This window comes from Chiloscyllium plagiosum, unplaced genomic scaffold (assembly GCF_037043375.1).
Source record: "Chiloscyllium plagiosum isolate Xiang-an unplaced genomic scaffold, Cpla_swu_hap1 HiC_scaffold_4, whole genome shotgun sequence".
In the NCBI taxonomy this organism is placed as follows: domain Eukaryota; kingdom Metazoa; phylum Chordata; class Chondrichthyes; order Orectolobiformes; family Hemiscylliidae; genus Chiloscyllium; species Chiloscyllium plagiosum.
Window position 1 is genome coordinate 1,034,785 of NW_028270142.1, and position 12,074 is coordinate 1,046,858.

Consider the following 12,074-nt stretch of genomic DNA (forward strand, 5'->3'; position numbering starts at 1 on the left):
ACAAAATAATGATTAGTAGAACAATTGGGAATTTAGATACTTCAAATTCAGGTAGAATGAATATGTTTATCATCTCCTACCTCCTTGAAGTCTGTTGCACCTTCTAAACAATTTCTCCAAGTCTCTGCAACACTAAACACAGTATAGACATTGATTACACATATACAGATCTGCGCACACAAACAGGAATATTTATAACGAAGTAACAGGTTGTCCTAAAGGTGGTAATACTAACCTGTTGAACATTCTATCAGCATTGTCAAATTTTCCATTTTGTAAACACAACATATACTCAGGGGCTGAGAAAGGAAAAAAAAAGAGGATTGAAAAAAACTCAGTTGGGGAAAAAACTTCCATATACAAAATTATCCAATTCAGAAACAAAAAAAATTTGCAAACATATTAACAGTTCTGACATCTGTAAACAGCAAATGCCAATTTTATTCTGTGGTGTTATGGCATTATCCACACTCACTGTTTATATTTGAAAATGCCCATAATCATTAGTTTTTTGAATAAATAACTGATAAATTAGTTCTAAGTTTAACCCTTTGTGTACTGTTGAACTTTGACAGAAAAAAAAGAGGACTTTAAAAGAATACAGGAGAAAGTGAGGACTGCAGATGCTGGAGATCAGAGCTGAAAATGTGTTGCTGGAAAAGCGCAGCAGGTCAGGCAGCATCCAAGGAGCAGGAGAATCGACGTTTCGGGCATAAACCCTTCTTCAGGAATGAGGAAAGTGTGCCAAGCAGGCTAAGATTAAAGGTAGGGAGGAGGGACTTGGGGAGGGGCGTTGGAAATGTGATAGGTGGAAGGAGGTAAAGGTGAGGGTGATAGGCCGGAGTGGGGGTAGGGGCGGAGAGGTCAGGAAGAAGATTGCAGGTTAGGAAGGTGGTGCTGAGTTCGAGGGTTGGGACTGAGACAAGGTGGAGGGAGGGGAAATGAGGAAACTGGAGAAATCTGAGTTCGTCCCTTGTGGTTGGAGGGTTCCTAGGCGGAAGATGAGGCGCTCTTCCTCCAGCTGTCGTGTTGCTATGGTCTGGCGATGGAGGAGTCCAAGGACCTGCATGTCCTTGGTGGAGTGGGAGGGGGAGTTGAAGTGTTGAGCCACAGGGTGGTTGGATTGGTTGGTCCGGGTGCCCCAGAGGTGTTCTCTGAAACGTTCCGCAAGTAGACGGCCTGTCTCCCCAATATAGAGGAGGCCACATCGGGCGCAGCGGATGCAGTAAATGATGTTTGTGGAGGTGCAGGTGAATTTGTGGCAGATATGGAAGGATCCCTTGGGGCCTTGGAGGGAAGTAAAGGGGGAGGTGTGGGCACAAGTTTTGCATTTCTTGCGGTTGCAGGGAAAGGTGCCGGGAGTGGAGGTTGGGTTGGTGGGGGGTGTGGACCTGACAAGGGAGTCACAGAGGGAGTGGTCTTTTCGGAACACTGATAGGGGAGGGGAGGGAAATATATCCCTGGTGGTGGGGTCAGGTTTGGAGGTGGCGGAACTGACGACGTATGATACGATGCATATGGAGGTTGGTGGGATGGTAGGTGAGGACCAGTGGGGTTCTGTCCTGGTGGTGATTGGAGGGGCGGGGTTCAAGGATGGAGGAGCGGGAAGTGAAGGAGATGCAGTGGAGAGCATCGTCAATCACGTCTGGGGGGAAATTGCGGTCTTTGAAGGAGGCGGCCATCTGGGTTGTTCGGTATTGGAATAGGTCCTCCTGGGAGCAGGTGCGGCGGAGATGAAGGAATTGGGAATATGGGATGCGTTTTTATAGGGGAAAGGTGGGAGCAGGTGTAGTCTAGGTAGCTGTGGGAGTCGGTCGGTTTATAGTAAATGTCCGTGTTGATTCGGTCGCCCGAGATAGAAATGGAGAGGTCTAGGAAGGGGAGAGAGGAGTCTGAAACGGTCCAGGTAAATTTGGGGTCGGGGTGTAAGGTGTTGGTAAAGTGGATGAACTGTTCAACCTCCTCGTGGGAGCATGAGGCAGCGCCGATATAGTCAACGATGTTGCAGAGGAAAAGGTGGGGGGTGGTGCCAATGTAGCTGTGGAAGATGGACTGTTCCACATACCCTACGAAGAGGCAGGCATAGCTGGGGCCCATGCTGCACCAATGTGGCCTCCTCTATATTGGGGAGACAGGCCGCCTACTTGCGGAACCTTTCAGAGAACACCTCTGGGACACCCGGACCAACCAACCCAACCACCCCGTGGCTCAACACTTCAACTCCCCCTCCCACTGCACCAACGACATGCAGGTCCTTGGACTCCTCCATTGCCAGACCATAGCACACGACGGCTAGAGGAAGAGCGCCTCATCTTCTGCCTAGGAACCCTCCAACTGCAAGGGATGAACTCAGATTTCTCCAGTTTCCTCATTTCCCCTCCCCCCACCTTGTCTCAGTCCCAACCCTCAAACTCAGCACCACCTTCCCAACCTGCAACCTTTTTCCTGACCTCTCCGCCCCCGCCTCCACTCCGGCCTATCACCCTCACCTTTACCTCCTTCCACCTATCGCATTTCCAACGCTCCTTCCCCAAGTCCCTCCTCCCTACCTTTTATCTTAGCCTGCTTGGCACACTTTCCTCATTCCTGAAGAAGGCTCATGCCCAAAACGTCGATTCTCCTGCTCCTTGGATGCTGCCTGACCTGCTGCTCTTTTCCAGCAACACATTTTCAGTTTAAAAGAATACACTCAAATTTCAACATTTATTCAAGTTAAAAGAGTATATATTGTGAAACTATACATATCTAATGATTTTTCATTTGTAATTTTAGTTGATAACAAATGTGGGGTGAGACTAGTATAGCAGAAGACACCCAGATATCAGCATTCTTAAGTTAGGAGAATACATTTATTAGGAATACTTTTAAAGATAAATTAATGAGAACACAAAGGAATGGAGGAATTATCGACAAAGGTGGCATAGCAATATTTCCTAAAATAGCTTAACCTTTATCTTATTCTTCTCCCTTTCACGACAGATCTTTGAAGCTTTATTGACTTATACGCAGGTACTGGAACTTTGTAATGGGCACTATTGAACAAGTTAAAACTGGATCACTAAAACACCTTTTTGAATGCTGCTTTTATCTAATGCCATTTCTGGATGAACCAGCTGTGATCACAGTGAACTTGGTTGAAGTGAAAAGACGGTGAATAGTATATAAAAATAGTATATAAAATAGTATATAAACATTTGGAACAGCTACCTTAATATTAATTCTCTTTTGCATAGCATTAGAATAGATTACATAATTCCAAATTCATATGTGATCAGGAGTTTGGCACCATTACTGAAAAAGAAACCCATCTGTCTTAAGTCATCCCTTCTGAAAACAAAGACACAGAAACAAAACCAGTCGGTGCAATCTTGGTGGGCAGAAGGGCCTGTTCCTGCATTGCACTTTTCTCTGTTCTTTCTTTGTTCTTAAACAGAATGTACAATTTGATTCTTTTTTCAAATACAGAGGGACCTCAATTATCTGAAGGACACAGGTGGGGAGTATTTTGTTCGGTTAACTGAATTCCAGGTAATCAAATGCTGGATGATACAGTTTAGCCAAGCATCGGGACCTTGCAATTTTGCCGGATAATCCGATATTCGGATCATCGAATGCCGGATAATTGAGTTTCCTCTGCAGTCAAGTAATGTAGAGAAATAATCAGTCCCTGAATTTACAGTATTATACTGGGCTAGGTGCAGCTGAAGTTATTAGGTTTTGCTTTACTTGATCCTTCATTTTCTCACCATTCGAGGAGTCGGAGAGAAAAATGTGACCTTACCGACTCTCACAAGGTAGAAGAGGACATAACCTGGAGAAGAATAATGACTTCCATACATAAACTTTGGGTCAGGCATTTCCCGATAGCGAGTCTAAAATGAAAGAACATTATGAATTTCCTACTTACTCTACTTGATTTCAACTTACAGAACATGGCTAGATGTTTTGAAAACTCATTGTGTTACCAACACACCAAATCTTCGCACTAACTAACAGGAAAGATCCATGTTACCATTTTGGGCACTCACTGTTAATAGGCACAGCAAATGCAAATTACCATATTTATTTTACACTAAAAATGTTTCAGCCCCACACTCTGCATAATGTCGTCTCATATAACTCAACATTATGATCTTTTTGAGTGAAATTGACACATGCACCATCTATAGGCAATTTTGCATCGTGAGCTCACAATGAGACCAAGTAGACCCTGTCCCATATTATTTTATGTAGGAATTCATTTTAGCTAACTTTAATTTCAGCTTACACTATAATTGAACTCAGACCAAGTTGCAAGATTACTTGTATTTATATAATGCTTTTAATATAGAAACACATCTCAAGGCATTTCACAGAAGAAAGTCAAATAACATTGAAAGTCAAGCCAAAAATGTATGGCAGGGTTGTAGTGTAGGCATTTCATTCAAAGCTGGGTTTTAAGGAAATGCAGAGATATTAAGATGGGATTCTAGAGCTTAACACCTGAATGGTTGAAGGCACAGCTATTAACTGTAACATAGGAGATGCACAAGATGACAGAACTGAAATAATGTACCATTCTCATAAAGCTGTAGGGTTGAAGAAAATTTTACAGATAATATAGGAAACAATTTGGTTAAGAAGTCATTTAAACAGACTGATAACAATTTTGAGAGAGGCATGAGGGAACTGGTCTTTTGGCATGTTGGTCAATAAATACAAAGATTACAAGTGAGTAGACAATAGGTACAAAAAGGATATCTGCAGCTTTGAATGAGCTGAAACCTATTGAGAAAAGGATGTCAGCCAGGAGAAGCAACCCAGACACAAGTACAATAAGAGTACGCTACTTTCAGCAATATCAAAAAGAAGCAAAGTCTGAATGGAAGCAGTTGATTTTGGAGCCCCAGGCAGGGAGGAAGTGGTCGGGTGAGGGAGCCATTGTTTACTAAATAAGTTGAATTTCTTATCAAGAGGAAAGAGGCTTATTTAAAGATGATATGTGAAGGCTCAGTTAGCGTGCTTGACAGTTAAAAGTTAGCCAGGAAGAGCCGATAGAGAGAGCTAATAGGAGCCAGGAGGGGATGTGAGAAGTCTTTTAGCAGAAAGGATCATGGAAAACCCTAAAGCTTTCTATAGGTATGTCAGGAATAAAAGAATGGCTAGAGTAAGATTAGAGCCAATCAAGGACAGTAGTGGGAAGTTATGCAGTCTGAGGAGATAGGAGAGGCGCTAAATAACATTCTTCATCAGTATTCACACAGGAAAAAGACAATGTTGTCGAGGAGAATACTGAGATGCAGGCTACGAGAATAGATGGGACTGAGGTTCACAAGGAGGAGGTGTTAGCAATTCTGGAAAGTGTGAAAATTGGTAAATCCCCTGGGCCGGATGGGATTCATCTGAGGTTTCTCTGGGAAGCCAGGGAGGAAATTGCTGAGCCTTTGGCTTTGATCTTCATGTCACCATTGTCTACAGAAATAGTGACAGAAGACTGGAGGATAGCAAATGTTGTCTCCTTGTTCAAGAAGAGTAAAGTGTTGGAAAGGATTATAAGAAATAGGATTTATAATAATCTAGAAAGGAATTATTTGATTAGGGATAGTCAACATGGTTTTATGAAGGGTAGGTTGTGCCTCACAAACCTTATTGAGTTAAGAAGGTGACCAAACAGATGGATGAGGGTAAAGCAATTGATGTGATGTTTATGGATTTCAGTAAAGCATTTGATAATGTTCCCTACAGTAGGCTATTGCACAAAATACGGAGGCATGGGATTGAGGGTGATTCAGCAGTTTGGATCAGAAATTGGCTAGCTGAAAGAAGACAGAGGGTGGTGGTTGATGGGAAACGTTCATCCTGGAGTTCAGTCACTATTGGTGTACTGCAAGGATCTGTTTTAGGGCCGCTGCTGTTTGTCATTTTTATAAATGACCTGGATGAGGGCATAGAAGGATAGGTTAGTAAATTTGCTGATGACACTAAAGTTGGTAGAGTTGTGGACAGTGCAGAAGGATGTTGCAGGTTACAGAGGGATATAGATAAGCTGCAGAGCTCTGCTGAGAGGTGGCAAATGGAGGTTAATGTGGAAAAGTGTGAGGGGATTCACTTTGGAAGGGGTACCAGGAATACAGAGTACTGGGCTAATGGTAAGATTCTTGGTAGTGTAAATGAGCAGAGAGATCTCGATGCCCAAGTACATAGGTCTGAAAGTTGCCACCCAGGTTAATAAGATTGTTAAGGTGGTGTACGATGTGTTAGTTTTCATTGGTAGAGGGATTGAATTTCAGAGCCAAGAAGTCATCTTGCAGCTGTACAAAACTCTGGTGCGGCCACACTTGGAATACTGCATACAGTTCTGGTCACCGCATTATAGGAAGGATGTGGAAGCTTTGGAAAGGGTGCAGAGGAGATTTACCAGGATGTTGCCTGGTATGGAGGGAAGGTCTTATGAAGAAAGACTGAGGGATTTGAGGCAGTTTTCATTAGAGAGGAGGTGGTTAAGAGGTGACTTAATTGAATATAAGATAATCAGAGGGTTAGATAGCGTGGACAGTGAGAACCTTTTTCCTCGGAAGGTGATGGCTAGCACGAGGGGACATAGCTTTCAAGTGAGGGTTGATAGATAAAGGACAGATGTCAGAGGTAGGTTCTTTACTCAGAGACTAGTAAGGGCGTGGAAAGATCCGCCTGCAACAGTAGTAGACTTGCCAACTTTAAGGGCGTTTAAATGGTCATTGGATAAACCTAAGGATGATAATGAAATAGTGTAGGTTGGATCAGCTTTAGAGTGGTTTCACAGGTCACCAAAGGACCTGTACTGTGTTCTAATGTTGTCTGTCCTTAAACAAGGACAATTAATAAAGAAACAAAGCTGAAAATTTTAATGTTGAGCAAAGATTAGGGCACCAGATCTTCTTCAGCAATGAATAAACATAGGGATTAGATTAGATTAGATTACAGTGAGGAAACAGGCCCTTCGGCCCAACAAGTCCACACCGACCCGCCGAAGCGAAACCCACCCATACCCCTACATTTACCCCTTACCTAACACTATGGGCAATTTAGTATGGCCAATTCACCTAACCCTGCACATCTTTGGACTGTGGGAGGAAACCGGAGCACCCGGAGGAAACCCACACAGACATGGGGAGAACGTGCAAACTCCACACAGTCAGTCGCCTGAGGCGGGAATTGAACCCGGGTCTCTGGCGCTGTGAGGCCAGCTGCTTAAAATAACATTGACTAAACATAAATATTTACTGTTGCATTAGTTTTTTTAATCTGTTGAAGAATGCCACCGTGCCGCCCAATTAAAGATCTGTAACACAGAAAAAGACACTTCAGCCCATCGCATTTGTGGTCAAAAACAATCACCAAATACCTGACAGGCATCTTAGAGCTCCTGTTCTTTTTATTTTATTGGACACAAAGCAGTCTTATGTGAGGGTATTCACAAAAGCAATAAATTTTCAAATTCACTTTGGTTAGGTTTTCCAAACAAATATCTCGCTATACTCTGAAAGTCACTGCAACTGTTTTCATTTTCCTTTCACCTTTCTGCCTACTGTGAAGTTATATTACCATTAATGATCTGATCTGAACATTAAAACCTAGAGTTTCAAAGAGGAAAAATTAGGATTTACAAACAAGCAGTCAACATTCCTTCTATTCGTATCACTGTTAGGTTTGGGTCTGCAAAATTCACATTCCACAGGTGAGCAAAGGCTAAAAAAAATGCAAAATGGGAACATGTATTTGTGGTGATGTACTGTTCAGATCAACATCAGATCTGACACCAAGCTCATGGTACAGAGCTGTGGCAGTTCCCACCCTCCGATATGGCTCTGAGATGTGGACTGTCTACAGCAGGCACCTCAAGGTGCTGAAGCAGTACCACCAACACTGCCTCTGCAACATCCTGTGAATCTGCTGGGAAAGAAGACATACCAACACCAGCGTCCTCAACCAGGCCAACATCCAACGTATCTAGACACTGACCCCCCCCCGATCGGTTACGATGGGCTGAGTATGTTGTCCCCATGATCAACATGATGTGCTCTGCTCCCAGTTCTGAAACAGCAGACGAGCCCGAGGTGGACACAGGAAAAGCTTCAGTGATACCCTCAAGGCCTCACTAGCGAATTGCAGCATTCCCACTGACACCTGGGATTCACTGGTTCAAGACTGTCCAAAATGCAAGAGCAACATTCAGAAAGACATTGTGCACCTGCTGTCAGGAAACAGCAGAAGCCAGATGAAAACAGTGAAAGGAGTGCACTGTCACACCAATGTCCCACCTACCCATTCCCCTGACCACCACTTGCCCCAAATTGAAGAGTCTGTAGTAGACGCATTGGTGTGTACAGCCACCCACAGACCGCCCTAAAAGTGGAAAACAGTCATTGTCATCTGGAAGGATTGGCCAATGAATGAATGACTATTCAGAAGAATCTTGTTGCTGGGCTCAACATATAGAGGGTGAATTCGCGTTAGTTCTACTAGACCACAGGGCTGCACTCTCATTACAGGGAGCTGATTGGTGGTGGTTTAACCTGAGACACCCCATCTCTGAAGGCAGAGGTTGAAAAGGACAGACCTTCATGGTAACCTCAGTCGGTGTGGGAATTGAACACACGCTGTTGGCATCACTGTAACTCACAAACCAGCTGTCCAGCAAACTGAGCTAGGAGAAAGTGAGGACTGCAGATGCTGGGGATCAGAGCTTAAAAATGTGTTGCTGGAAAAGCGCAGCAGGTCAGGCAGCAAAGGAGAAGGAGAATCGACGTTTCGGGCATAAGCCTGAAGAAGGGCTTATGCCCAAAACGTCAATTCTCCTTCTCCTTTGATGCTGCCTGACCTGCTGCGCTTTTCCAGCAAACTGAGCTAACAGACATTCTTCAACAGATTAAAAAAACTAATGCAACAGTAAATATTTATGTTTAGTCAATGTTATTTTAAGCAGCTGGCATTACATAAATGCAAATGGGAAATGCAAGCATAACTACAGCTTGCACTAAAAGAAATTGATTTTGAAGCGAGAAATACAAACAACCAGTCTGCTGCACATCCGATTTGACAATTTTTTCCCCAGTTTATATGGCTATCTGGAACCCCAATGGATTCCAAATTGCTTTCAAGAGATTTTCAAAATGCTATCAAAGTAGAGAGTCACAGATGTACAGCATGGAAACAGGCCCTTCGGTCCAACCTGTCCATGCTGACCAGATATCCCAACCCAATCTAGTCCCACCTGCCAAAATCCGGCCCATATCCCTTCAAACCCTTCCTATTCGTATACCCATCCAAATGCCTCTCAAATGTTGCAATTGTACCAGCCTCCACCACATCCTCTGGCAGCTCATTCCATACACGTACCACCCACTGTGTGAAAAAGTTGCCCCTGAGGTCTCTTTTATATCTTTCCCCTCTCACCCTAAACCTATGCCCTCTAGTTCTGGCCTCCCAGACCCCAGGGAAAAGACTTTGTCTATTTATCCTATCCATGCCCCTCATAATTTTGTAAACCTCTATAAGGTCACCCCTCAGCCTCCGATGCTCCAGGGAAAACAGCCCCAACCTGTTCAGCCTCTCCCTGTAGCTCAAACCCTCCAATCCTGGCGACATCCTTGTAAATCTTTTCTGAACCCTTTCAAGTTTCACAACATCTTTCCGATAGGAAGGAGACCAGAATTGCACGCAATATTCCAACAGTGGCCTAACCAATGTCCTGTGCAGCCGCAACATGACCTCCCAACTCCTGTACTCAATACTCTGACCCATAAAGGAAAGCATACCAAACGTCTTCTTCACTATCCTATCTACCTGCGATTCCACTTTCAAGGAGCTATGAACCTGCACTCCAAGGTCTCTTTGTTCAGCAACATCCCTAGGACCTTACCATTAAGTGTATAAGTCCTGCTAAGATTTGCTTTCCCAAAATGCAGCACCTCGCAGTTATCTGAATTAAACTCTATCTGCCACCTCTCAGCCCATTGGCCCATCTGATCAAGATCCTGTTGTAATCTGAGGTAACCCTCTTCGCTGTCCACTACACCTCCAATTTTGGTGTCATCTGCAAACTTACTAACTGTACCTCTTATGCTCTCATCCAAATCATTTATGTAAATGACAAAAAGTAGAGGGCCCAGCACCGATCCTTGTGGCACTCCACTGGTCACAGGCCTCCAGTCTGAAAAACAACCCTCCACCACCACCCTGTCTTCGACCTTTGAGCCAGTTCTGTATCCAAATAGCTAGTTCTCCCTGTATTTCATGAGATCTAACCTTGCTAATCAGTCTCCCATGGGGAACCTTGTCGAACGCCTTACTGAAGTCCATATAGATCACACCCACTGCTCTGCCCTAATCAATCTTCTTTGTTACTTCTTCAAAAAAACCCAATCAAGTTTGTGAGACATGATTTCCCATGCACAAAGCCATGTTGACTATCCCAAATCAGTCCTTGCCTTTCCAAATACACGTACATCCTGTCCCTCAGGATTCCCTCCAACAATTTGCCCACACCGAGGTCAGGCTCACTGGTCTATAGTTCCCTGGCTTGTCTTTACTGCCCTTCTTAAACAGTGGCACCACATTTGCCAACCTCCAGTCTTCCGGCACCTCACCTGTGACTATCGATGATACAAATATTTCAGCAAGAGGTCCAGCAATCACTTCTCTAGCTTCCCACAGAGTTCTCGGGTACACCTGATCAGGTCCTGGGGATTTATCCACCTTTAACCGTTTCAAGACTGCTTAGAATTAAATCACCAAAGATGATCTATCCATTTGAAAAGGACCCATACCAACAATCGATCCAGACGTTCTTTATTTAAGGCACCGACTGGCTTCCTAAGGTCACGAAATGTTTCAGGATTGGACAGATCTGTTTCAAGACAAAAGTTAGAGATGGGTTATTATGTACATCTTACTGCAAATACATCATTTAAGATACAATAGGTCATATGGTTTTGAAAAACAGCACTGAGAGAGTTACCTAATTCTGAGGAGGTATAATCAGCTATGATCCAAGGAAAGATGGGATACTGAGACAGGTCATTACAACTGCGGTCAGCCAGATTATTCAGGTGCAGGAGATACTGAGAATTTGAGAGATATCCTTTTTGCCATTGGAGCATACAGCTTTCAGCTGTGTGTTCAGTAATATGATTTTCTGCAGGAAGAAATGTTGGCAGAAAATAAACATTACAATTACTGTTTCACAAAGTAATTGAATATTAGCTTTTTCGATAAACTGTTACGACACAGTGGTAAACCCTTCTACTAATTAAACCAACCGTGCAGAAAAGCTCACCTTACCTCATCAACTGTTAAAGTATGAGTGACAGAGAACTACCCAAATTCCACTATTTAAAGAAAAACAAACAATTTTATCCTTTAACTCCAAAAGTGAACATTAAACAACAACTATTTACAACTCCAAGCCTCCTTTGTCTTCAAGGTTTGGTATTTACCTCCCACTCTATAACCATATACTGATCTGATAAAGCCCCTGTTAAATTTACAGCAAATAATTGACAAAACCAGACAGTGGCTGTTGTCTCCGGTGTTGATTCTCCTCTGTTTGTAGATCTCCCTGGGTCATCTTTCAGTCTTCTGCTGCAAAGATGTTTCATATGACAAAGTAGTCATGATTTGGAGATGCCGGTGTTGGACTGGGGTGTACAAAGTTAAAAATCACACAACACCAGGTTATAGTCCAACAGGTTTAATTGGAAGCACACTAGCTTTCAGAGCGTCGCTCCGAAAGCTAGTGTGCTTCCAATTAAACCTGTTGGACTATAACTTGATGTTGTGTGATTTTTAACTTCATATGACAAAAGTACCTTTCACAGAGAGGGTTTTCGGGCCGTCTGTCTGACAATGGCAGGTAGTGCTCTTTCTCGGGCTACCTGCCCAAAATGCCTGCTTTTTATACCCCAAAACATCGGACCATCTCATGGGTGCAATACTGTCAAAATAATAAAATTCAAATTTGATTGGGTTTTAGTATCTGGGGGCATCTTTTAAACAGATTGGTTAACTTTGAACTGCTGTGAAAACAACTCAGGTATCTAGGTTACAACAATATG

At 43.4% G+C, this 12,074-nt stretch overlaps 1 protein-coding gene across 1 annotated transcript in view; it reads right to left on the bottom strand.

Annotated features, from left to right (window-relative positions):
* Positions 1-12,074, bottom strand: part of nsmaf (neutral sphingomyelinase (N-SMase) activation associated factor) — a 106,753-nt gene that overhangs the window by 54,951 nt on the left and 39,728 nt on the right. The window contains exons 13-17 of the mRNA XM_087985894.1: positions 10,979-11,155; positions 10,788-10,867; positions 3,782-3,872; positions 236-299; positions 81-132 (exon numbers count right to left, since the gene is read on the bottom strand). Coding sequence (XP_087842020.1) covers positions 81-132; positions 236-299; positions 3,782-3,872; positions 10,788-10,867; positions 10,979-11,155 — 464 coding nt within the window. The remainder of the gene's footprint in view (positions 1-80; positions 133-235; positions 300-3,781; positions 3,873-10,787; positions 10,868-10,978; positions 11,156-12,074) is intronic.